Source organism: Rhinichthys klamathensis, unplaced genomic scaffold, assembly GCF_029890125.1.
Source record: "Rhinichthys klamathensis goyatoka isolate OS25496 unplaced genomic scaffold, OSU_Roscu_1.1 h1tg000221l_1, whole genome shotgun sequence".
Lineage (NCBI taxonomy): Eukaryota > Metazoa > Chordata > Actinopteri > Cypriniformes > Leuciscidae > Rhinichthys > Rhinichthys klamathensis.
Window position 1 is genome coordinate 2,798,799 of NW_026606745.1, and position 27,188 is coordinate 2,825,986.

Sequence of the window (27,188 nt, forward strand, 5' to 3'; positions counted from 1 at the left end):
AAGCGAACTTTTATTTTGGCGACATGTTGGAACCAGGAAGTAGTAGGAAAGAAATCTGACGTTTCATGAGTCGATTTTCACTGTAATAATTCGAAGGTAAATATGTTATATGGCGATTAATAAAACCATATTACTATTCGTACGAAATAATATTAATGCACATGAAAATTATATTTAAATGTTACAATCTTAGCGAATCTCGAAATGATATTTTGGCAGATTAAGATGAGAGCTTCGTATTGATAAATAAAGAGTCGCCTAAATGAAGTGGCATAACGTTACTAGCTTGTGTCATGCAGCTGTGAGCTTCTGCGTTTGGACAGATCAGATGAATCACTGTAAATAAACATAGGGATAAATTGTGTATGTTTTTCAGATGACACGGGCCAAACCAGAGGATGATGAATACTGGAACAGCTCTAAATTTAAAGCGTTCACATTTGATGATGATGACGATGAGTTTTCAAGAGTAAGTTCATTGTTTCTGTTCTCAGCTCTGTGGAGTCCAAAGCCCGTTTACCACCACAGCAGTATGACAGTGGAGAATGACTAGACTATATGGCCCATTCAGCCTTAAAACCATATTGTACAGTGAGATATTATAAAGACAACATATCATTTCCCAAATTAAACAGTTACGTTTGCTATTTTAGCCAAATCAAAAGACTGAAATGTTGTAACATATAACATATTTACTTTTTTTTATTTAATTACCATTATAGTAAATTAGGTGAATAAATTAATTACTTTGAAATGAGTAAAATAAATGGTGACGTTGGTGAGGAAAAACTCCCTAGAAAGATACAGCACTTTTTTTCAGCATACTTTATGTATGTTACCAGAAAGGAAGGTTATTTAGAAGTCATTAAAAAATATTTGACCTAATTTTTACAGTGTAAAATATTTATATTGACATTTTCCTCTCACATTTTCTGCAAATGTCCACTAGAACGTTTTTGTGGCCCACAGTTGATGCAGACATTGTTGTGTTGTTATTTTCCAGCTGAAAGAGTCCAAACGGGCTGTGAACAGCATCCTGGTGGATGATTATGATGATGATGATGATGAAGATGACGTTGAGAGAGTCAGCTGGACTGGGGAACCTGTGGGAAGTATGCAGTCCCTTCTCTCTTACTGTCTTCAATGTTTGTACTAGTGATTGGATTTTTAAGTTTCGTTCAGCAAAATGAACAAATCTTTTTTCAAATCATTTGGTTTATTTCAGCAGAATATAATTGAAATGTTACAAGTTAATACCCAAATTCCCAAAGACATCAAATTGCACAAACGTTGATCACATTTAGATTAAGAAAAAAACTATAATGCAGCCAAGGCCAAATTATGAGAAACAGAAATGATTCATTTATTGCTTAGCTGGGTCTTCAGGCTATGCAGTCGTTCGTTCTTTCGTCACATCAAATCCCTAAGCCGGAACAGAAATTATTAGTTCACCTCCCGAGTCTTCGGGTCTGAGTCGTTCGTTCATCACTAGTTATGGGGAAAAAAAACATCATGATAGAAATTCAGAAATGTATCAATTGTAAGAAATTTGAGATAAACACATCACGTAACTGTAAGAATAAAAAATAAATAAAAAAAGAAACAAACTACATGCTTGTTTGTAAGGAAGGTTGGGAACTATTAACTATTTTCTGTATCCAATGTGGCCGTCACGTCATGTGACAAAAGAACGAACGTCTCAGACCCAAAGATGCGGTCAACACAAAATAAACTATACACAGTCTAAAACAACTCTTTGTTCCTGAGTCATGTTAAAGATTTGTTCAAAATTAACCTTTCATGATCAACCCATCACTAGTTTGTACCTCATCTGGATGCTCATCAGTTATTGTTTGTGTGAAGGCATCTCTTGGTCGGTCAAGGAAACTGCCTCCAGTATCCGCTCAGGGAGTGAGCAGAGCTTTCCCAAAATAGACACCACTCCTTCACTGTCCAAACAAGGGTCTGGATATTCCCTGAGCTCCCTGTTTAAAGGTAACATATAGTGCTTGAATGTTTAAGTTCAATCATTATAGACCCACCAATCTGATTCTGTTTATATTCCCTCAGCAAGGAGCAAACCTGGCGCTTTCCAGTCCTTCTCTGAGTGTAAGTTCAAGTCATTGAAGCATTTCGGATTAGTTAGGCCTAAATTCTCTTGTGTTATAATTAAGTGTGTGTTGTTCCCTGTTTTCTAGCTTTTAGCGACACATCTACTAGAACATATGCACCAGAGCTGAGGAAGCCCAGGTCAGATGGAAAGGTAATGCATATGGGCATTTTTACATTACCGTTTTAAAGGTTTGGCCATGGTAAGATTATTTTGAATGTTTCTGAAAGACGTCTCTTATACTCACCAAGGCTGCTTTCATTTGATCATTGTGTAAGGGGTATACAGTCAAAGACCCAGAACCAGATATGAAGAATGAAGACCCGGAGTCAGAATTATAAAAAATTAAAGAAAAGTTTTACTGAAGATAGTTTGCATTTTCATCAGCAGAAGTCAGCTTCAAGACTCACACAGGAGTTCGTAGGCCGCCTCACTTACAGTTACAAAGATCACAGCAGTTATACCATTTCCAAGGTCTAAGCTACGTCATTGCTTACAGGTTGAATGATTCTCATTGGCTAAGAAACATGAAAGCCTAAACAATTTAACACATGTGAGGAGATAGGGGTGCCTATCGCCATTAGTAAAGATAGTTGTCGTCCACTCATTGGATTTAGGTCTGTGGTGGCCTCGCAGGTTAGAGAAGGGCGCCGGGGTGTCTGGTCCGACCGTCCAGAACCTACATAGAATGTCATACACACACACACACAAATAACAGACACTAGCAAATAACAGCTCCCATCAAGGCTGAAGAGAGTCTGAGCTCCTTATTATCAGTTAAGTATACCAAAACATAATGCTAAAACATTCACTCGTTTGGGAGAAAAACAGATAACTGGCATTTACTCCCAAGGAAGGAAATATACTGGAAAGAATACATTTTAATACAACAATTCAAGTTTCATAGTAACGCTCAATATAGCTTGACCATATGTCCAGCGAAGAATCATATGTGCCCACGCTGCCTTTAGGACCCTCTAACCTTTCTACTGATCCCAGAGAAAGAGACAAACGGCCTTGTGGGTTACGTGGCCTTCGTGTCCTGCGTGTACTAAGTGCAATCTCAAAGTAAGATTGGAATGCACCTAAAAGAAACTGGTTACTTGCATCCATGCATTTAAGAAAATATAATTTCACAGGCACAAGAATATAAAAATTATTATGTGATAATGAATATATTTGATTATTGATTTTTATAAAGGAAGTATATAACCATTCAAAATGATATATGATTATATATGTATTTGAAGAGGCAAGGGATTTTGACCAACCCTTCAATTGTAATATTGTGAAATATACACTACCGTTCAAAAGTTTGGGGTCGGTACGATTTTAAATACTTTTAAAAGAATTCTCTTCTGCTAACCATGGCTGCGATTATTTGATTAAAAATACAACAAAAATCAGTTAGAGTATTAAATATTATTCCAGTGTAAATCAGCTGTTTTCTGTGTGAATATATAGTAAAGTGTAATTTATTCCTGTGATCAAAGCTGAATTTTCAGCATCACCAGTGTCAGTGTCTTCAGTGTCAAATGATCCTTCACAAATCAGTATAATATGAGGATTTGATGCTCAAGAAACATTTATTATTATTATCAATGTTGAAACAGTTGTTGGTCTGTCAGTTGTACAGTTTTTTTAGTTTTTTTTTTAGGATTCTTTGATGAATAGGAAGTTCAAAAGAACAGCATTTGTTTGAAATAGAATCTTTTGTAACATTATAAATGTCTTTACTGTCCTTGATAAATAAAAGTATTGATTTCTTTCCTCCAAAAAATAAAAATAAAATTCTCACTGACCCCAAACTTTTGAACGGTAGTGTAACTATATTAATATATTTTAAAATGTAGTTTATTTCTGTGATGGCAAAGCTGAATTTTCAGCATCGTTACTCCAGTCTTCAGTGTCACATGATCCTTCAGAAATCATTTTAATATGATGATTTACTGCTCAAGAAAAACATTCTTATTTTTATGGAAACCGTGATACATTTTTTTCAGCATTCTTTGATGATAAGAAAGAAGAAACATTTATTTGAAATAGAAATTAACACTAAAGTGTCCTACATGTACTTACTATAGGTAACATAATTTACTGTCACAGTAAATTATGTATAATTACATGCATCTAACCCTAAACCAACTCCTAATTCTAACCCTAACCCTACAGTAAGTGCATGTTAAGTGCACTTACTGTAGGGTTAATTTGCATGTTGCATGTTATTGCACGTTGCATGTTAACCCTACAGTAAGTGCATGTTAGTCAGTTAATATTTCTGTATGTATAATTACACTGTAACAAGGACACCTAAAAATAAAGTGTAATCTAGAAATCTGTTCTAACATTAATGTCATTTTTGATCAGTTCAGTGCATCCTTCCTGGATAAAAGTATTCATTTCATTTGGAAATGTATGTCTGGAGGGTAAAAAATGTTTTACTTTACCAGTTTCTAACATTGACTTGTTTTCTAAATGCCCATAGGATTTTGTCAGCGACCTGAGTCCAGAGGAAACCGTGAGGAGAATGCAGAAAGGACGGGTAGGGGGCAGCAAAGAGCTGTGAATGATATATTTTGCCCTAGAAAATCCATTTAAAGGGACAGTTCACAAATTCTATCATCATTTACTCACCCTCAAACCTGCATACATTTGATCAGTAAATGATGACAGAATTTTCCTTTTTGGTTGAACTCTCCCATAAATAGTTATAGCTATAATAGAATACCTAGATAAAGCCATTTGTTTATTTCCATTCTCAATAGCAGTTGATAAGTAGATGGTAGTCAATATGCTACTGGCAAAAAAACATGTATAGCGTCAGAATACATGGCTGCTTTTGAATGCCTGTCAATGAAAAAAGATGCTTTTTGCATCTCATTAAAATGATTGTTACAGGCATTTTCCCTGGAAAAGTTCCGCTCTCTGCAGGACAAACTTCTGCTGCTGGATGAAGCCGTTGCTGTTTATGATGGCAACGTCATCACTGCTGTGAGCCGCACTTCACACACTAACCCTAGGGATGTCCCGATCCGATCACGCGATCGGAAATCGGGCCCGATCACGTGGTTTCAGACTCGATCGGAATCGGACGTTACCTCCCGATCAGGACTCGGATATATATATAAATTGGGGTGTAACGGTACATGTATTCGTAATTATTGAACCGTTTCGGTACGAGGCTTCCGGTTCGGTACGCATATACCGAACGATTCCTAGGACCATTTTTCCTGCAGACAAAATCCGCGCTAGCGCGATCACCACAACGTTGCGCAACATCAAATGGCAAACGTAATGAAAGCGGAACGAAACTGCGCTACTCATTATATTGTGCTTAACGGAGCATTTATCATTTCGGACCAGCAACATGTGCAGCGCGAGATCAAGCGACACTGTGCTAAGAGATCCAGTAAAGAAAACATTTGAGTTCGCCACTGAAGTAATAACATCGCTGCGAGATCTAGTGAGAAGCATTCACATTTCTCCGTTATTAACCGTAGATCTCTATAAGATCAAACAGCGCTGACGTGGGAACCAGGAGAAACATTGTGCCGTGAATGAACATGGATTTAATGTTGCACTTTAAAACTCAAATATTATTTAAATATATATTTAAATGTTATTTTTAATGTGATTACCAAAACATTATTTGTTCATCCTTCAAAGATTACCCCCATTTATAAACCTGAAAGTTTCAAGATGTAGGAAAACTACAAAAATAGTTTTTCTTTTAATAAATAGGAAATTTCTCTGGCATTTCTTTCTTTTTGCTGTATCCTGTCGAACCGAACCGCAAATTTTGTGAACTGTTACACCCCTAATGTAGGCCTATATTATATTCTCATTATTTTTTTATACACTTTTAAAACATTTTTATTTTTTGTTTACATGCCTGCCGGGTATTTTAAGTTGAGGTGCTATTTGTTTTTATATTAGACTTTTTCTATATTTACTGTTGCACTAAAGTCCAAAAGTGAAGATTTTATGTTATTTATTACTTGATTGTTCAAGCTACCTCACAGAAGTGCTCTGTTTGTTAACAGAGTTGTTGAATGTTAAAATAAGGTGAATTAAATAAAAAATAAGGAACATCCTGGATCTGTTTTTTCTCTCTTCTTTATTCTTTTTTAATGTATTATATAAGTATCGGATCGGGACTCGGTATCGGTAGATACTCAAAATCAAATGACTCGGACTCGAGGGCAAAAAACCCTGATCGGGACATCCCCACTATACGGAAGCACTGCCATGCCTTTAGAAACAGCTTGTTCATACTATGCTTATTCACTGATCCTTTACATTCTCATACTGCAGGTCTTGATGTATCTAAAAAGGTCTTTAAGTAAAGGTGAGATGTTTCCTGATCCTGTCTTTGCTCACCAGTTCCTTTTTATTTTCAAAATAAATCAAATATTTTCTAGAACATCCTGTTTTTTGTCATTGTTGCAGAAATCCTCTTTCGAGAGTTAATGGCGAGAGACGTGGCTTTGCGTCATTACGTTCACTATTTAAAAGAGATGGGAGAACAAAAGCTTTTGGTGGAGTTACTGAAGTAAGTTCACCGTTTTGATTTAAGTTCCCCTTTTAATGAGTGTCATGTTAAAAATAAGTTGTGTCTGTGATCTTTTAGTGCAGGGACGCTTGGCATCTCTCCATTTATTTGCATTGGTAGTTTGATTTGAAGGGTTGTTTTGTTGTGTGCATTTTATTTGAATTACTGCCTTCATGACATTGCTCATCTGACTGTATTTTAGGGCTCTTGGCAGGACAGAAGATATGGCGGTAGGTACAGCGTCATTATACTCATAGCTTGTACAGTTTACACACGACCGATGCTTTATTTAACCCTCTATGGTACAGTGTCGCCTCCAGGAGGTATGGCTTGCTCCAAAAAAAATTAATCAGAAAGGGAGAGCCCAGTATTAACTAATGGAAATGTAAATACTTCCTCTTTCATGTGGAAGTACCATATTTTCCCTTGATATATATATATACTATATATATATATGTGTGTGGAAGTACCATATTTACCATATATATTCCCATTATTGTGTTATCTTGAGACAATATTAAAATATTAAATTAAATGTTGATTATATTTAAGTGTTTCGCTTAGGAAAAAAAACAAGTAGAAAAGAAACTGTAAAAACTTTTAGCCTATGTTATAAAGGGTTAATGACAGCTGAAATTAGTTTATGACTTTATAGAAGTGAAAAGAGGAAGAATTCTGCTTTGTCTCGTCACTCTCGTTTGTTTTAATATAAAGTGAAAGGGGAGGAAGTTGGACATTCTAGTGAAATTGTTTGCAGTGACGTTTCTGTTTGATCACACATTGATTCAAAAGTCCTCTTTGTATTTTAAACAGTTGATCCAATACAAGGAACACTTGAATATTAAGGATGAAGGGCGAAGAAGAGACTTCCTCAAAAGTTGCCTCAGGTAGCGATCTTTCAGAGTGATTCAGTCGAGAGTTCAGAATCATCATCCACTCATCTTTGACGATAAACTGATCCATGTGATCTTGCTGTTTTTCTTTCTCAGCCTTCCTTTTTCTCATGACGATGCCACTCTCGTTCAAGACCACTATACACTCCTCGAGAGGCAAATAATCGTAGAGGTGAGGGAACGAGTCCAACCACTCGTTCACAACTAGTCACAAGTTAAGACACACCTACCTATTTATTATTACATTGCTTATACACGTTTTAGAATCATATTAAAGTCATTAAAACTATGAACTAACACCAGTGGAACTATGGAAATTATGTAGCGACCAATAAATAATTTAAACTCATCCATTTAAAACAAATTATAAAATTTAGTTTGTTTTTTAAAGAATTCCAGATCAGAATCAGTCAAATGTGTCCAAACCTTTGACTGCAAATGCAAGTATGTAAATTACTGAACCAATGTACTGGTTATTTTAATTATGAAATGTAATTAGTGCTGTCAAATCGCATTACACAATATGTATATATTAGGGCTGTCAAATGATTAATCGTGATTAATCACATCCAAAATAAAAGTTTTTTTTACATAATATACTTGGGTGCATTGTGTATAATTATTTTATATATATAAATGCACACACATGCTTGTATATATTTAAGAAATATTTTCATGTATATACTGTATATAGATTTATATATAATTTATATTATATATAAATATAAATATTTTATATATAAATTATATTTTTTTCTTATGCATGTGTGTGTATTTATATATATACAAAATAATTATACACAGTGCACCCACATATATTATGTAAAAAAAACTTTTATTTTGGATGTGATTAATCACGATTAATCATTTGACACCCCTAGTATATATATATATTATTATATTTATACATATTATACTGTATATATGTATGTGTGAGTGTGTGCAAGTCTATATTATATACATACACACATGTGTCAATAAAATGACACAGGTTTTCTGCTTTTCTATTTCTGCCTCACCTTACAGTGCTGTTAAAGAAATATTTCCAATTCACCTCCTCACTCTTCCTCTTTCCTGAGGGTGGTGTGATAGGTGACGGGTCGCTCTGTACAGAGGGAAGTGTAAGGGATGGGCTTCTCTCAAATTGGGTTACACGGCAGATGTTTCCTTAGATTGCATAATAGCACCTATGAACAAGTGTGATTCAGAAACATTGTGTATTTTCTGTTTCACACATCCTGTGTCTGAACTGCATGAGGGCCATGATATCTTCTGCACAACTGCCTTGATTCAGTCAGATTTATGGAATAGAAATCGCATTTGTAACATGCATCAAGCCCTAGACATTTTATAACAATGGGGGAGAAGAAGGTGTCTTCATATAGCCTAAATTGCACAATATTTTGTTGATAAACAGTGCATTTTCACGTTCATAATGTAACATTAAGGGTCTATCACATTATGTTTCATAGAAACTCATTTAATTCTTGTGTTCAATGTGTTTGTCTTTTCAGGCTAGTGACAAGAAGGCAGATGCAGATATCTTTAAAAAGTTCCCTAGAAAAGCATCTATCCTTAATATGCCAATCATCACCACACTGTACTACTCCTGCTTTTACCATTACGGAGAGTCAGAGGTACAAGCTCATGCTTCACTCCTGCTTTATTGTATTGTATTACATAATATACAGTATTACAATATATATATCAAATAATGTAATATAATATAGTCTTACAATATACACTAACGACAGTTAGTTTTGAAATGGTTATAAAAGAAGTCTTTTATGTTCACTAAGGCAATGGTAAAAAAAATACAGTAAAACAGAAAGTAATATTGTGAAACATTATTGCAATTTAAAATAACTGTTTAATATTGTAATATATTTAAAAATGTAATTATTCCTGTGATGGTAAAGCTGAATTTTCAGCATCATTAATCCTTCAGAAATCGTTCTAAAATGATGATTTACTGCTCAAGTAATATTTCTTATTATTATCAATTATTTAAAACAGTTGTGCTGCTTATCATTTCTGGAAACCTTGATATTGTTTTTTAGGATTCTTGGATGAATAGAAATTTCAAAAGAACATCATTTATTTGAAGTAGAAATCGTTTGTAAAATCATAAATGTCTTTACTGTTACTTTTGATCAATTTAATGCGTCCACGGTGAATAAAAGTATTAATTTCCTTCAGAAAACATTTGAACAGTAGTGTATACATTGTATTCCATTCAGTTTGTCTTATTCATTGACTAAATTCAAGCAAGCAGGTTAACTTTTAAGTATGAATTTTCCACCACTTTTCGTTTTTCGTTTTCAGTCAAACAATAAAAAAAAAAAATTATATATATATATATATATTAGGGCTGTCAAATGATTAATCGTGATTAATCACATCCAAAATAAAAGTTTTTTTTACATAATATATGTGGGTGCATTGTGTATAATTATTTTATATATATAAATACACACACATGCTTGTATATATTTAAGAAATATTTTCATGTATATACTGTATATAGATTTATATATAATTTATATTATATATAAATATAAATATTGGCAAGGCTTAAGGTAGTATCGTTAATTAATATATCTTAAAATATGTCAGTGCCATTGTTTTGTCTCAAGATGCAGTTATGTATTTTTTTTTCTTAGGCACATTACTTCTTTTTTTTTTCAAGCTACTTAAATGTCCTAATTGAACAAAAGCCTAATAACCAGGCCTAAGTCTATTAGTTTAAAATCTGAAACCTAACAAGCCTCAATTTGTGATGTGATTTTTCCTTGAAAAGTGCTTTATTTTGGAAATACTGTACATAATACCTTGTTTGATATTTAAACATGTTAGTGTTGTTTAAATTCAGATACGTTTGGAGCCCACTGTATTTAAAAAAAAAAAAAAAATCTTCTTCTACAGGGAACTTTTAGCAGCCCTTCAAACATAAGAAAAACCTTCCGGGTAAGATAAACAGTCATGTGTTTATATATTTTAGATTCTTCGTATAGTCTTTTTAGTGTCGTTTTTATATTTGTCTACAAATACCTAAAACTTAAGATAAATGTCCTTAGAAATACAAATTCAGTCAAGTGTGTCTAAACTTTTTGACTAGTAATGTATAAATAATAGGGGTGGAACGGTACACAGAAGTCACGGTTCGGTTCATACCTCGGTTCGGACATCACTGTTCGGGACGATTTCGGTACAATGGAGGGAAAAGCAAAACAAAAATGCAGAAGGCATTGTATGTTTTAAAAAAGTTTTATTAATAAAGGCATAGAACCAGTTTATTTGTAGTGCACTGACAATAGTTTTATATAATTAGTTTATTAATTAAATTAATAAAAAGACAAAAAGACCTTGCGATATGTTTGGTAATTGTACCTGAATTACTTTTAAATTAATTTGCTAGATTTCAGATCAATATATTTGTTTTCCTTAATTTTAATTAACATTATTAATTAACAATGTAACATTATTCTCATCTGAATTATAAATAATTGATTTCTGTATAAAATAATACTACCATTAAAAACACATTCGATTTTCTTTTTTAATCAATGTAGAATGTGTAAGATTAGTGCTTTTAAAACAGTGTGTGTGTGTGATTTTGGTTGGGTGCAGTTGTAGGTTACAGTTTGACAAGAGTTTACAGTGTGACAAAAGCACAATATTGTGTTTTATTGCGAGTGTACACAAATAGAAGTAAACACTTTGCAGGTTTAATGATCTGAACAAAATGACCGAGTATGCTTTTTTATGTTTCCACTGTTCGATCGCGTGCCTCTATCGCGCCCGCGCCTCTCTCTCTCTCTCTCTCTCTCTCTCTCTCACACACACACACACACACACACTCCAGCATTTCAATCTTGACATCGCAGCCTGTTGCGGTCACACCAAACGCGAATAGAGCGTCAAATTCGCGTCTAGTTTGACGCTAGTCAATAGGACGCGCGTATAAAGCCAACGTTTGAAGTGAACGCGCGTTCAGAGCTAAACCGATGGTACAGATTATGTGTCCCTAAAGAACCCGCGTATCTAACTGTAGTTCCGCATTACAGTAATTAATTTGCAAGCGAGTTTTATTTATTTTTATACCGTGTATTCTCCGTGTAAATTCGTGCACCGAACCGTGACGCCCGTACCGTTTCGGTTCAATACGAATACATGTACCGTTCCACCCCTAATAAATAAGCATATGTGTAAGTTTCGAGTTTCTTTTATTAACCTGTTCCGTCATGTTTGCTGTGGCAGATTTCAGAAAAGCAGTACATTCTCACAGCTCTTGGCGCAAGAGCGAAGTTGAAGTCATGGTTTGATGTGGATAGTCTGTTCAACACCAAGAACTGGCTGGGGTACACCAAGAAAAGGTCTCCCATTGGCTTTCACAGGGTGGTGGACATCCTGCAGAAGAACAGCGCCCCTGTACAGGTACATCAGTTTCCATGTTGTAATAAAACTGCTCCTCCGGTTGCCTCTCTGCCAGCGGGCTCTTCAACGCTGCTTCCCATGATCTGCAGGTGCTGCAGGAGTATGTGAATCTCATCGACGACCCAGAGCTCAAGCTCAGCGTGGCTCTGAAATATAAATGCCATGACGTCATCATCAATGTGAGTTGATTCTCGAGTCGGTATGGCTGTTTGGGGCTTTCTCGGTGTAACTCACTGCGTTTGCTGTGTCCATTCAGACTTACAGAGACCTGAAGGACCGACAGCAGCTTATTGTTTATGGAGAGAAGCTGGAACGAAACTCGGTCGAGTACAGGAAGATTCAGGAGCTCCTCAATGGCGGGGTAAGAGGAAGTGAGCAGCCATTTCTGAATCATTTTCTGATTCACGGTTTCAAAACAGATACACTAACATTTTACAGTAATTTGTCAGTGTCCACCACAGGTTGCTTCACACGTTTCAATGCAGGGTTGTGCTCCCATGAACTAAAATGTCTGATTTTTGTTCCTTTTTGTTACTCAAGCAAATCCGATGGAAAAACTGACACGTGGATCCTGGCACAAGGCAGAGACAATATTGCACATATGAAACACTATGATGGAGCCTTTTTGAGGTTAAACCTGGACTGAACTAAACAGGACTGAAACCCTCCCATATATCGAACATTTCAAAGAACCAGTGAAGTGAGTCATTCTGGAGTGATTCTTTTGCAAATGCATCTGTTCAGTACGATTAAACTGCCAAGTGTCCTTCTGCCAACTCTACAGGTGAGCATTTATAAAGATATAAGGGAGGTTGCTGACGTGAACAGCATATTCTTAAAGCCCTCACACCTATTTGCTTGCCTGTGTATGGATTTATGAACATTCCTCATTATTCACTGCTTTTTATATTAAACATGACATGATATTGACACAAATGTTTGAGGTTTATACAGGCTTTCTGGTAAATACTTGACTGAAGATGGGAATCCTGTTAAGATAAAAGCTGTTAACAAAGTTTTTGACTGTTGCGACAGGAAAGATTTGTCACAGTTTCTGCAAATGGTGGTCAATTTTATGACCACAGTTTGAGCTCATAATAGCTGTAAAAGGAAGTTCCCCTGCTGTTTCATTTTGGGGACTTGTAATCATACAGTAGATTGTGTCATATAACCTTTTTCACAAGATTTCCATAAGTCTCAGTTCTTTCAACTCTGGAAGATCTAAACAAATTACAGATAAACTTTATACAGCTTACATTTACAGCTGTGGTATTACAGTTTTTCTGAATTGCTAAAGCACATTTCTTGAAACCATCACTCACTTTCTCAAAACCTTAAACACAAAACCAATTGTTCAAACCACATTCAGACAGAGAACCTCTTGACTCTTCTGGAAAAATCAAACAATTGCCTCAAAACCATTTTATCTGTGCTCAGAATCAAATAATGCTTTCCGATCATACACACATGAGTCAATATTATAAACACTACAGATCATTCGTTAGACACTACATCAAAAAATGGAGAACAGAATCCAAAGCATGAAAAAAGAAAAAAGTATATTGTAATAAAGTAAACTAATTTTGCCATTATGTAAAAAGTATAGTAATGACAACTTACAGTAGTAAGGTGCACTGCAAGTATAGTATTGAATATCTGTACATTCAGCACTTGCATACTGTGAACATACGGTCGGTGACCCAACTGCAAAAGACAAAAAGGTTACAGGAAAAAAACTCTAAATGAAAAGCATGTTACAGTCACTCAGAAGAAAATCAAGGTCAGTGAGAGAGATTGATTCTGCTTCAGCATCATGTCTTCATGTTGGTCCGGCCGGAGGAGTTTGTTCACATCTCAGACAATGTCATCTCTGCAGGCAAAGGGAAAAACCCGAAAGCAGATCCAGCCTCGACAACATTCTCCACATCTTGCTCTTCCTCGTCCTCACCCTCTCTTCCTCCTCTCCCTCTTATATTGTTTCCATCCATTGTTGGTATCAACATTCAGTGCAACATTTTCAGTCAATTTTGGCACTCAGAACTGACTTGTATTATGTACAGTTGGTTTGGTCACATCATTAGAAATAAGTGTGAACAATTTTGAGTCATTGTGTGAAAACGTGTTTAACTTTTGCCTGCCTGTGTTTAGTGTTTAGTCACCAGGGTGACTAGAACATGAAATTGTTATAGCTAGATATGACTTCTTGTTTCACAGGAGTTTAAATATGAGGAAACACAAAGGCAAAATCCCCTTAATCATCCATTACAATGAGTAAAAGCAAAGAATATAGTTATGATGTGCATCAAAAGATTGTTGAGCATCACAAAATAGAAAGTGGCTATAAGAAAATAGCTAAAGCATTGAAAATCCCCATTTCCACCATCAGGGCAATAATTAAGAAGTTCCAATCAACTAAAGATGTTAGGAATCTGCCAGGAAGAGGACGTGTGTCTATATTGTCGGTGAGGAGGAGAGTTTGAGTGACCAAAGACTCTTCAAGGATCACAGATGGAGAATTGCAGAGATTACTTGAGTCTTGGGGTCAGAAGCCTACCAAAAAAATAAATAATAATAATTAAGCAACCCCTACATCCCCACATGTTGTTTGGGAGGGTTTCAAGAAAAATCCTCCTCGCTCATCCAAAAACAAACTCCAGCAAATTGTTCTGTGGTCAGATGAAACTAAAAAAAGAGCTTTTTGGCAGCAAACACGCTAGATGGGTTTGGTGCACACAAGGATAAAAAGTACCCCAAGTGTACAATTTAATATACTGTTGGATCTTTAATGTTGTGGGCATATTTTTTCTGCTGGAGGTCCTGGACATCTTGTTCAGATACATGTCATCGTGGATTCTATCAAATATCAACAGATAAAAAAAATCTAAACATCAAAATCAACACAAAAATGTGTTACAGAGCACAAAATGAAGCTTCTACCATGACCGTCCCAGTTCCCTGACCTGATGAGTGGGGTAAACTGAAGAAAAGAAGCGCCAACATGGATCTGGGTATCTGAAGGATCTGGAGAGATTCATTACGGAGGAATGGTCCCTGATCTCTTGTCAGGTGTTCTCCAAACTCATCAGGCATTATGGGAGAAAACTCAGAGCTGTTATCTTGGAAAAGGGAGGTTGCTAAGAGTATTACATAAAAGGGTGCCAATAATTGTGGCCAACATGTTTTGGAGAAAAACATTTATTTCATAATGTGACCCCTCCCCCCTTACAAAGCTTAACATGTTTAAAGACACAACTCCTACAAGTTTCCTAATAATGTGGGCTCATAAAATGCCATGCTGACAAATGGTTGAAGTAATTATTACCTTTAGTTCACTGGGAATTGTTACACAACTAGACATTAATGTTTTGAGACCCATGCCAATGCAATATTTTGGTTGAGATCACTAATTTATATAGGCCTATAACGTTAGATAGATATAGACCACACACTTTTCACAGAAGAACTTTCTTCCATATTTCCATTTAAGGACATAGATTACATAGTTGTTTTGTCTTTGCATTGCCACACCATGCATTGACTGTTACCGTAGGCCTATATATAAAGTCTTTGCTGTTACTTCGCTTTTTCTTTCAGTCTTTGTGATTCGTCAGATTGGTATTGGGCATTCCCGTTACCTTTCGAGCAACATAGAAAAATGAAGGGTTTAGTTTCAGAAATATGCTGTGGTCAAGCCCTGGAACTTAGACTTAGATTAAAAAAATAAATATTTTATGTTATGTTAACAATAAGATCAAGTTTATTTAGATTTTTTTTTTTTTTGTAGGCCTGTTTAATATTAGTGGTTTGGTTCCCTTTGTTGTGGAAATGTGATAAAAGAAAATCCCCGGCTGTTTATCTGATCTAACATCATTTTTGAGCATCATGCGCGTGCCAAGTCCCCTCCATTTCCTCACGTTCACAAACACAAAACGCGCCACTGATGCCAAAAAGGTGTTCTAGAAATGCAGTTTAGAGGCATAGTTTTTTGTATCTTCTCTCATTCAAAGTGCCTTATTTGAGCCCGCTGTCGAAGAAAGCAGAAGTACGACGATCACGTGGTCGTAGTAGGCTATGTGGTGTAGAGATGTGCTCGTGAGTCGCGCTGCTTCATCATTACACGAGCTGTTGTGAGGGGCCTGTCAAGAGCTCTGCTGCGCTGGTCCTTCTTACAGATAGATGCTTATAGATGAAGAAAGGACATATTCTTAACTGCATTTGGAGGTAAGATCCACGCAATTGTATACGTTACATTTATAGAAAATGTCATATTTGCTTTTAGGCTATTGAGAAGTAGTCTAAAGGATTTTTTTGTGCGGCACGCCAAAATCTGAAAACAGGATGTGTGCAGTGTTTTCACGTGTAATTTTCGACCTGGTTGTCTGTTTTACACCTTTTCAACCTGTGTGAAACTGTGTGTTTCAGTCAACCAGGGACCCTCAGTATAAAAAAAAGCTACGTAGGTTTTCCCTGAAACACTTTATTATCATGACTTCATTAACTACACTGGGGAAAAAGTCAGATTTTACTTCGAAATTGCTTGTAAATTTGCCACATAATTACAAAGAAACAGAATATAACATTGACTCAAGTAAATGACTGAAATAGTATTTTCTTATAAAACTATAGAACTTCTTTAAAACTTTAAAACAACTTTGTGTTTTATTTACAACAGCATTATACATTAGAGAATCCTTAGCAGATAATTAGTTAGAAAGATATTTAATAGCGGAAATGACATGACATTTTCAGTTGGTTTCTTCTCCGTGGCCCCCCTGGAACATCTTCAGGGACCCTTAGGTTGAAAAACTCTAAAGTGTTAAATGTCATATATTTCAAGCAGACAAATAAAATAAAATAATTCATCAAATTAACTTGAGAGATATGGGTTGATTTTGTTGTCAGCATTAAACAAAGGAATCATGAATATTTAATGAAGATGCCAGCTTAATTTAGACTTCCATTAATGGTACATAAAATACATTTCAGATAATACATATTGCCTGGTATCTTCATACTGTATAGAGAGCATCATCTCTAATAAGGTTGAGCTTGTTTCCAAGAATCTGCCTGCAGCGTCTAAAAATGGTCACATACACTAGACTGAGCATCGCCAGTGTCTTGACACTGATGATATGAGACAAGGGAATAAAAGGTTTCATCTGATCCAAAAGTCACAGTGTCTGTCTTAACACCCGTACAGTGATTTAATGACTATAAGTAGGTCACAGAACACAATGAAGACTAATGCAGAACTTAATGTATTCGTTCTTCTCTCTCCACTGACTTTGTATCCGTGTTTTTCTTGACTCTGACCATCAATGGCTTTATTGCCAATCCAACTGTCCCGGTTAGTGTCAATAGGTCAAGTGAAATACTTTCCCAATTCTCAGTAGAGTTCTTGTGCAAGGTCACGGTTTTTCCCCAAAGTGAAAAGCGAGAAATGAGTAAAAAGAAAAGGAGGGACTCTTAGTCAGCTATGTATTGCGCATGAACCTATAAGTGGGTGGTTTAACTGCATTCATTTCTGTCTGAACTTTAAAAAACGTTTAGCTCAATAACTGTCTAAGGCAAGAACGATACATGATGATTCATATACCATTCATATAGCATTCACGTACCAATATACAATTCATGTAGCCTACCAACACATGTGGTTCTCACTAGTGTGTTTCCGTTCTGATGCACTTCTACTCCTCGTGGATGATGGGGTTGTGATGAATATTTCAGTGGCTGTCTTGTCTAGCTGGGGCAAAACTAGGGAGTGGTGCATTGTGCTTTGCTGGAAATGAAGGGGAAAGGGGGTGTTTTACACTGGATGAGACATGGCAGAAACACTGAAACATTGGAATGGTCAATGGTCCTGTCGAAGCAAAACCGCTTTGATATGTGCCAAAGTGCCACCTTAGTTGTGCAATTCAATGTATGTTGTGTGCCTCAAAATGTACTTTTGAATCAAAGTTCATTGTAGGTTCAAAACTGATTGCAGAATGATTGCTTCACTAATGTAGAAACAAGTCTAAAAAAGATTTGTGCCTAGACATTTTTTTTTTAATTCGATTTTTTCATGTTCACCACAATGGAAACCACGACTGAAACATAAAAATCCTCATATTTTATGCTTATGAACTAGTTTAAACATAAAGGATGTGATCTAGCAGTGAAGATTTTTTGAAAAGAACACACACACTGTAACTATGAACAATGATACAAGAATGTAGGAAAAAAGGTAAGATGATAAGATGAAGTCCCATGAAGTAAAAAAAAAAAAAAAAAAAAACTTGAAATGGGTGAATCTGAATTCAGCTTTGAAAGGTACCACATTTTTGGCAAATTCCATATGTGAAATACTATTTTATTAGGCTCAACGTAGTACACACGTCTGTTCTGTTTAACATATTTAGTTAAAACAGACATTTATCTTTTTTGTCTCTGTTTTAACTTCTTTGCCATTTTAATTTTGTACAACTTTTCAATATTTTTTCAGTTTTTAAATGTATTTTATATTAAAATTAGTTATTAGTGTATATTTTTATTTTATTTTACAGGCTTTAATTTAACATTTTTAATAATTGTTAATAGACTTTAGAATAGCTTACCATTACATGTTAGGGACGCTGACTCTGTACATGTGGCAACAATTAAAAAAACCAACAACAAAGGAATGAATTAGTACAACAAAGTAGTACAATGATTTAACAAAACGTGGCCATCAATTAATAAATTGTGTGATTGGATTCTTTACCCTTACAAAAAACAAGCAACTTCAAGTTCATTTGATTAAGTATACATAAGTAAAGTTCAAGTATAATTTTGAGTATACTTAATGTAGTAAGTATATCAATGTACTAGTAGTATACTTATAAGTGTACTATTTCACTACTACTTGGTTCTAAATTGGCCCACTTTTTAGTGTATACTTTTAAGTATACTTCAAGTGTAACAGTAGGAAATCTTGAGTACACAACTAGTTTGCAACTACATTTTTCGTTTGTACTGCAACTATACTACAAGTGTATACTGATAGTTTACTAGTTAAAAGGATAGTGCACCCGAAAAAGAAAAATTTGTCATCACGTACTCACCCTCAAGTTGTTCCAAACCTGTATGAATTTCTTTTTTCTGTTGTACACAAAAGAAGATATTTGAAAGAACGCCAGTAATCAAACAGTTGACGGCACTCATTGGCGTCCGTATTCTTCAAATTCTTCAAAATATCTTCTTTAGTGTTCAACTTAAGAAACTAATACAGGTTTGGAACAATTGAGGAGGGTGAGTAAATAATGACAGCATTTTCATTTTTGGGTGATCTATCCTTTTAAATACCTGTAGTTTTTTACAGTATAAATACGGTGACTTTTTTTCTTCCAAGTCATGTTCGGTACTCCCACAGTTCTGTTTAACCGCTTATTCTAATTTCTTTCTTTATTTTCCCCCCTCAGATATGATGCATGTATCCACTGTGGCACAGAGCATCATGACGACCATGAACCGAAGTGAGGTGTCCTGTCAGATATCATTTGAGGAGGACCGTATTCCTCTGATGGTGTTCTACATTGTGGTTTTTATCATCGGCCTGCCAGGCAACTTAATCACGGTCTACCTCACCCTCCACCAGGTGTGTCGTAAGAACGTCCTCGGCATCTACCTGTTCAGCCTGTCCTTGTGCGATCTCACTTACCTCTTCACGCTGCCTTTGTGGACAGTGTACGTCAGTAGAAACCACAAGTGGCCCTGGAGCTCGATGGCCTGCAAAGTGACTGGCTTTGTGTTCTTCAACAACATGTACATCAGCATCTTCCTGCTCTGCTGCGTGTCCATCGACCGCTACGTGGCGGTGGTCTATGCAATTGAATCTCGCGGTCTTCGCCAGAAACGGATTGCAGCTCTCATAGCGTTTTCGATCTACATGGTAGTGGGCTTGGTTCACGCGCCCGTCTTCATCATGCGCGAAGGGGAAGCTGCCCAAGGGAGTCACCGCTGTTTCGAGCCAGGCCAGAGCACAAAGATGGTCACGGCATTCAACTACGCTCGGTTTTGCATAGGCTTTTGTGTCCCCCTGGGCATCCTGATCTTCACCAACAGGGCCATTCTTGCAAACGTGCAGGCCAGCACAGGCCTCCAGCCCCATCAGAAAGAAAAGGTGCGCTACCTGGCTGTGGCGGTGGTGGCGTTGTTTTTGATCTGTTTCGCTCCGTACCACATTATCTTGCTCATGCGCGCCGTCATCTTCCACTTCCCCGAGCTGCAGGAGCAGTGTCACTTTGAAAAGTACATCTACACGGCCTACAAAATCTCTTTGGGACTGTCGACTTTCAACAGCGCCATCAACCCCATTCTTTACGTACTCTCCAGCAACAATATCCGTCAGGAGATCAGAAGAGGCATGGCGTCGCTGTGTAACAAAGTCCTCTCGAGTCAGCGCTCGACACACAGTAGCCAGCACAACATGCACAGCTCCAAAAGCAATTCAGAAAAGAGCAATGAAATGAGAGCGACTTGTCCCACATCATGATGAAATTGTAGAAGCATTGGACATACGTGTTTTTTTACTTGACGTGCCATAACTTGTACCTGAAAGGGACGGAAAAATGTCACCGATCTTGCAAAAAATTGAAAGTGAATTTCCTGTTGTTTTGTTGGGCTGTAGAATGAAAGGATCTCAAGATAAGATTATCTCTGTGTGTTTCACACCTTCTAAATCTGCTTCCGTCTCAGAACGTTTGAAGCTTCTGAATAGCTTGCATTGGACTCATTTTAAGCATATTCTCCATATTGTTGAGAAGCTCAAAATAGATTGGCAGATTCACAGGAAAGGGCCGATCTCACATTTAAAGTGACTCGCTATACTTGAATTTGTTTTCAGATGGCCTTTATATTGAATCAGTAATAAATAAACCATTGTTCACAAAACAAATGTATTCACATCCAAAAGGTATATAAACACCAAAGAATTTACAGACATGATCTGGGATATATATTTCATTTACTTGCAAATAAGTGCCTCAAATCTCTGAATATCTTTCAAAGATTTGATGCCACAAACGGAGCAAACGGGCAAATCCAGTTCAATGCGGCAGCTCAGTACCTTGACTAAACATGACTTCTGATTCTAAGTGGGTTGTATCAAGAAGTCCAGAAGTTGTATCAAGCCAGCCAATCAGATTAAAGCTTGCTGTTTTGGCAAGTGTTTTGACTATTTTGTGTGCAATAAATCATCAAATGGTCGGTGGGTGGTCTATAGGCTGTTTCAAACGACATACAGTATCAGTGTTTTCATTCTGAAATAATTTACTGTAACACTGTAAATGTTAATGTGTCAGTGTTAAAGTGCATGCCTTTTAGTGATAACAGTGTTTGTCGAGTTTAACTTTAACATGTATATTACTTAAATTATTGCTTTTTTATATACGATTTTATAATGGATGTGTTTTGCGTTATGATGAATTTTGTAATTTTGTTTTCGTGTTATTATAATGAATATCAATTTCAGGACTCGGTACACAATCTATTGTATAGATTTTCAAGCTTTGTTAGGTGTAGCACTTATTTTGCTTGATTTTCCCACTTGTCCTATTTTCCCAAGTCTTGTTTATAATTTAGACTTTAACATTTTGCAGTCAAACTTTTCTCAAACAGTCACCAGTAAATTATGATGGACAATTTGCAAATAATGCTATTCTTTTAAGAAACTGCAAATAAACTCAAGATTACAAGAGAGTAACAATTCCTATCAACTCGCAGAAAATGTTGTTATTAAAACATATATGTTTAATATGTGTTTCACAAGCTCCTAAGATTCTCAGGACGCAATGAAAAGTAATTTAAATGAGTTAACATGATCATTTGTCAATTCAGCATTAAAAGTTGGATCGCTGAAAAAGAATCTCTGATGTGTTGACCATGTGTGTGCTTTTTAAAAAAAATGTGACTGGTGCGCATAAATCAGCAAACAAGAAAAAATGCTGACCACTGTAAATCAGCCGATTAAATGTTGAGCAAGTGCAGCATCCTTCCTCTGTCAAACTTTTGAGTGTTAAAAATGCATGTGATATTCTTGGTGTCTTTTTTATGCAAAAGCTATAAGCAAACCACACAAACATCATCTGGAATGTCTGCCCTCAGCTTCCTCCGTAAACTTCCTGAATAATTAACTCCGTGACCAAGATAAGTTCCTAATTGGACCTTCCCTCAATGAATAATTAAGTAGCCAGCAGCTGTACTCAGCCAATAGCAAACAATAAGGCCAGTGATACCCGCCCCTGTTGTGAAGCCCTGGGCATCTGGCGGAGACCGACTGACTGGTAAATATAGCCTATATAGGCCTAGTCTCAGCCTCAGACGTCACGCCCACGGAAAGTCGTAATATTGACTCTTTTGACAAAGCGTCTATATCCAACGCACATGGCACCCTTTAGCGTCATATGAGACGCAGATATATGGCGCCTCCTAGTGGTCTAACCCTAACACTACCCCAGACCTAAACCTACCCAAAACCGAAGCGTGTTATATTGACGCTAAAGGGTGCCATGTGCGTTGGATATAGACGCTTTGTCAAAAGAGTCAATATATTATGCTTTGGGATGAGAATGCGTTGCAGCACACTTAACTGGAAACACTTCAGGAATGTCGAAGTCGTCATCTGATTGGTTGAATTTTATCGGATTTCTGGGGGGGGGGGGGGGGGGGGGGGGGGGAGCGCGAGTGTCGCGTTTATTTTCGGTCCGCCGGGAAACAAAGCGCAGACGTGTGATTGCGGAAGAAAAACTGTTGTGTTTACATGAGTGACAATGAGTATTTATCAAGATCAGCTAAACGTAGTATTCTCAAAAGTATGCGAGGTTCACGGCATAGACTCTTGAAGTTTTCTTCTCCTTCTTTGATTTTCTATGCTGACTGACGGGTTGCACGCCGGTCTGTTGTTGTGGGGACATTTCCACGCACCGAAACGTAACGCTGAACGAAACGAACTGTAATTGGTTGTTTGACATGTCGGTCAAACGGCCTTATGGGCGGGCCTTGGCCAAAGAATAGGCTTGTTTGAGATGAGCAAAATCTGCGCAGAACCAAGGGGGTAATCCATCGACCGGAAGTTGAAGCCGGCCGGGTGCCGCCATGTTGTAGCAGAACTTCACTTGCGTTAGCATTTCCATTGACTCCCATTCATTTTTGCGTCACTTTGACAGCGAATAACTTTACATCTGAGGCGTTTAAAGACTCCATTTGTCCATTATTTATTTCTAAAGAAACACGACAATGTATAAAGGGCTCCATTACCTTCTATGTTACATTATGGCCCCGTAGAAACAGTTTTAGTAAAAATAGGCTAACGATTGCGTCATAACCACTCGACTCTCTGTCGCGCTGTACAGAAGTTACCGTACAGACAGGAGGAGAAGCTCGCAGGCAATCGGGGGGACGTCCCGTCAAGGGAGAAGCCCATAGATAATGAGTCCATAAAAGCAACGGAATACATACTCCTGCTCACTCATGATAAAGGACTCTTTGCTCAAGTTCCCCGTCTCTGCAAGATTAACGTTGGCAGTTTTCACGCACAGCTACTAGAAGAGTAACGTCTGTCAGACAGGTTGCTCACGTCATCAAGCTTAGTTTGAGTCGGTCTGAGTCTGCGCGTCAGGAACGGAAGTTCTCAAAAATCGCTAAAAGTGGGCTTCAACTGTCTCAACTGAGTTCCAATGAGATCGCTCTGTCCATTTCTTTTACTGTCTATGCGCAGAACCGATCACCGGTGATCAGCGCGAGATGCATGCCGGTTAGAAATGTGTCCGAGTGCGGTCATAGACAGTAAAAGAAATGGACAGAGCGATCTCATTGGAACTCAGTTGAGACAGTTGAAGCCCACTTTTAGCGATTTTTGAGAACTTCCGTTCCTGACGCGCAGACTCAGACCGACTCAAACTAAGCTTGATGACGTGAGCAACCTGTCTGACAGATGTAAATCTTCTAGTAGCTGTGCGTGAAAACTGCCAACGTTAATCTTGCAGAGACGGGGAACTTGAGCAAAGAGTCCTTTATCATGAGTGAGCAGGAGTATGTATTCCGTTGCTTTTATGGACTCATTATCTATGGGCTTCTCCCTTGACGGGACGTCCCCCCGATTGCCTGCGAGCTTCTCCTCCTGTCTGTACGGTAACTTCTGTACAGCGCGACAGAGAGTCGAGTGGTTATGACGCAATCGTTAGCCTATTTTTACTAAATCTGTTTCTACGGGGCCATAGTGTAACATAGAAGGTAATGGAGCCCTTTATACATTGTCGTGTTTCTTTAGAAATAAATAATGGACAAATGGAGTCTTTAAACGCCTCAGATGTAAAGTTATTCGCTGTCAAAGTGACGCAAAAATGAATGGGAGTCAATGGAAATGCTAACGCAAGTGAAGTTCTGCTACAACATGGCGGCACCCGGCCGGCTTCAACTTCCGGTCGATGGATTACCCCCTTGAGTGCGGTCCGCCTTGCTCTGATGTCATGCTGACGTGAGTCAAAAAAGTCTCGCGACCGCAAGGCGCACGTGTCGGATTCTGCAGTCGCGCGCAGTTGCTCTCCACCGACTGCGCTGATCAAAAGCATGATGGGAAACGACTTGCTGACGGCACAGCTTAATGCTCATTGGTTTAAACAACCGTGATGTATTGTTCTCTTTTTAAATGTTTGATTTTAAAACTCTGATATCATGTTTTATGTGTATAGATTATGTGTGGATATCCCCAAACTCTCAGACAGTGCGATCTATTTGATGTAAAAAAAAAATTTAATTAAAAATAAAAACATATCTGTAAAGAAAAAAAATGATTCATAAACATATAGGCCTATTTAAAATGGAATTAAATAAGTACTTTGAGTGTCTTGTTCATTATATTTATTTTCATATTCAAGCAACAAAACTTAAAATACATCCAGTTTATTAGCAACACCGTGCACGAGTGTGAATCCCGTGAATCCCGCGATATCCGCCTTTGATCTCACAGGTGTTAGATCCACTGCGAGAAGAGCGATCTGTCCGGCTTGCCTGCGCTTTTTTCACTCCTCCTCTCACTGCAGCCGCCTACTCTCGACTACATTTCAGGCGAGGCAAGGCGCATCTCAAACAAGCCTAATGCTGCTATTCAAGACCTTCAGCCGTCAGTCTGAAGGTCTGGCTACGCGAGACTAATATAGGCCTAACTGTCCAGCCTCAGTCTGCCGTTATGTGTTCAAAAATTCCACGTGTAGTGGGACGTATTGTTGCCCGGTAATTAAGTTAATGTGCTTGGGGTTGTGTGGATCCAATCACAAACTGGGTGGGATGATATAAAAACAAAGAGAACATGTAGTCCCTTATTGCGTGTGCTTGCTGGTTGAGTGTCGCGTCATTGCCCGTGGGACCGCCCTTTGTCCCTGTAGTGCTTCCGCTTTGAGTCCCGTGTCATGATGCTTTGAGCGGCCGGGATAGCTTGCGGAGTGAGCTTTGAGTGGCGGCGCGCTCCCTTTTTAGGCCCCTCTTGCATTCCCGTGCTTCGGGGGATGTGTATCCCGTGTCCTGTGTATGCGTGGCGTGGATGGGCGACGGGTTTATGAATTAAAGGAGGAATAGCTGTGATGCCTGGTGGGCAACGCTGATTTGATGCTGCTGCTTTGTCTACATAAAGATTATCTCGATAACAAACTCTCTTCCCCACACACGTGTGTGTGCGTGCACAGCCTAGGCGTCTTGCGTGAGGCTTGCTCGCTCTCCAGTACGTGCCACCGTGATAGCCGGGTGCCTTCCACACTTCCCAAGTGTTTGTGTTTTGTGTTTGGTATTTGTTTTTCCAGTATATACATGTATCATTGTTTGTGCTACTGACTGTCCTGATTGGTTTACGTTGAGTGTTTTACAGTATTGTATTTTGTGATCTTTAAGGTGCTGGTAGAAGGTCAGTGCTTACCAGTGCACTCCAGCACTAGTACTAAACCCTTCTTGTCTTTCATATTTTCATTTTTTTTGTAATATTGTTTTCTAGTTTAAATGTTATTTGTGATTGCGATCTATTTGAGACCTGTAATATTTGTTGCTCTCATTGCAGGAGCCGAGGCTTCATGGTAGGCCACTAGTAGGCCCTTACGCGGTGGTGGAGGGCTCGTCACAGAGTGCAGTGTGGTTATTTCTTGACTTTATTGCAGTGTGTGTGCTGATACTTGTACACGGGGTGCTGAGAGTGATATAAAAGCCTTGTGGTTACTGAGTTCGTGCATCTGCCGTTAAGCCTCGGTCTCCTTAATCTTGTGGTTTCCTTTGTATTGTGAATGAGAATGACCCAGTTTTATATCTTTTAAAATTATTGTGAGTATTTAAATAAAACTTTTGTATTATTGGTATCCACGTCTCTAGCCCTTCTTGACAAATCACGTTCCTGTGTGTCCTGTGAAAAATCTTAAATCCACAATATTAATATTCCCCTGTAAACAGGGTGGCGTAGTCATGTTTAAGCTAGAGGTAGTGTTTCTATCTTTGCTCCTCGAAGAGAGCGAGCCCCGCTACACACGTAACTCATTACTCATTACAAGACTTTTCAAGTCAAATGTGTGAAACAAAAGTCGTTTCTGTGAAATATGGTTGATCACGGAAATTCAGAAAAACGTGTAGCCTAGTGTTTATCTTAGACTGTAGACCATAGTTAGTAACCTAAATATAGCAGTGTATTATTTGCAATACCATAGTTTGGCCTAAAACAGAGATGTTGCACTAATTTAGGCCTTCTGTAGTTCTTTTCAAATCTATGACGACAGATCCCCAGAGCTTGAGTGTTTTTCTTTAAAGCCATTTCCTTTTGTTCCGTTGGCTCTAATTCTCTCTCTTTCTTTCTTTGAGTACCCCTCTTGATATGTTTCATGAAATGTGTGAATTATTAATGCATTAACAAAGGAGGGCTCTAAAGAAAACATCCTCAAGCCTTATGGTGCGTTCACGTGCTATGGTAAATACCAAAAGCCGACATGGAAAATGCACATGAACACCCCCTCATGTGGTATTTTCCACTGGGCAACTCGTAGAATATTTGATGCACGAGTTGCCGAGATGAGATTACCTTTGACCTTTTCAAAATGGCGGAGAGCAACGCAAGAGTTGTGAATGGTAAAAATTTGTACTATTCATGATCTAGAAAATATACAGCATATATTATTTACGTTTGAGTTTTGAGAAATCATTTTCTTGCTGT

General features: G+C 37.6%; 2 protein-coding genes across 2 annotated transcripts; both read left to right on the plus strand.

The window, feature by feature from the left end:
* vipas39 (VPS33B interacting protein, apical-basolateral polarity regulator, spe-39 homolog) lies at positions 1–12,603 on the plus strand. The gene is made up of 19 exons (XM_056264517.1): positions 1–96; positions 377–469; positions 1,004–1,112; positions 1,864–1,995; positions 2,071–2,109; positions 2,199–2,263; positions 4,596–4,652; positions 5,009–5,101; positions 6,425–6,458; positions 6,560–6,662; positions 6,865–6,892; positions 7,476–7,549; positions 7,652–7,727; positions 9,070–9,192; positions 10,481–10,522; positions 11,816–11,992; positions 12,082–12,171; positions 12,249–12,353; positions 12,533–12,603. The coding sequence occupies exons 2-19, from the start codon at positions 377–379 to the stop codon at positions 12,551–12,553; spliced, it is 1,461 nt and encodes a 486-aa protein (XP_056120492.1). The 5' UTR covers positions 1–96; the 3' UTR covers positions 12,554–12,603.
* Positions 12,604–16,028: 3,425 nt separating this feature from the next.
* Positions 16,029–20,900, plus strand: gpr132b (G protein-coupled receptor 132b). The gene is made up of 2 exons (XM_056264513.1): positions 16,029–16,213; positions 19,432–20,900. Exon 2 carries the CDS (start codon positions 19,434–19,436, stop codon positions 20,502–20,504), a length of 1,071 nt encoding a protein of 356 aa, XP_056120488.1. The 5' UTR covers positions 16,029–16,213; positions 19,432–19,433; the 3' UTR covers positions 20,505–20,900.
* The last annotated feature ends 6,288 nt before the right edge of the window (positions 20,901–27,188 follow it).

Bases quoted from the DNA above. Each gene is read 5' to 3' on its own strand.
- vipas39 (XM_056264517.1), top strand. From the start codon at position 377: ATGACACGGGCCAAACCAGAGGATGATGAATACTGGAACAGCTCTAAA. The intron at 7,550-7,651 runs GTAGCGATCTTT...TTTCTTTCTCAG, and splicing joins TTCCTCAAAAGTTGCCTCAG to CCTTCCTTTTTCTCATGACG. The intron at 12,172-12,248 runs GTGAGTTGATTC...GTGTCCATTCAG, and splicing joins GCCATGACGTCATCATCAAT to ACTTACAGAGACCTGAAGGA.
- gpr132b (XM_056264513.1), top strand. From the start codon at position 19,434: ATGATGCATGTATCCACTGTGGCACAGAGCATCATGACGACCATGAAC.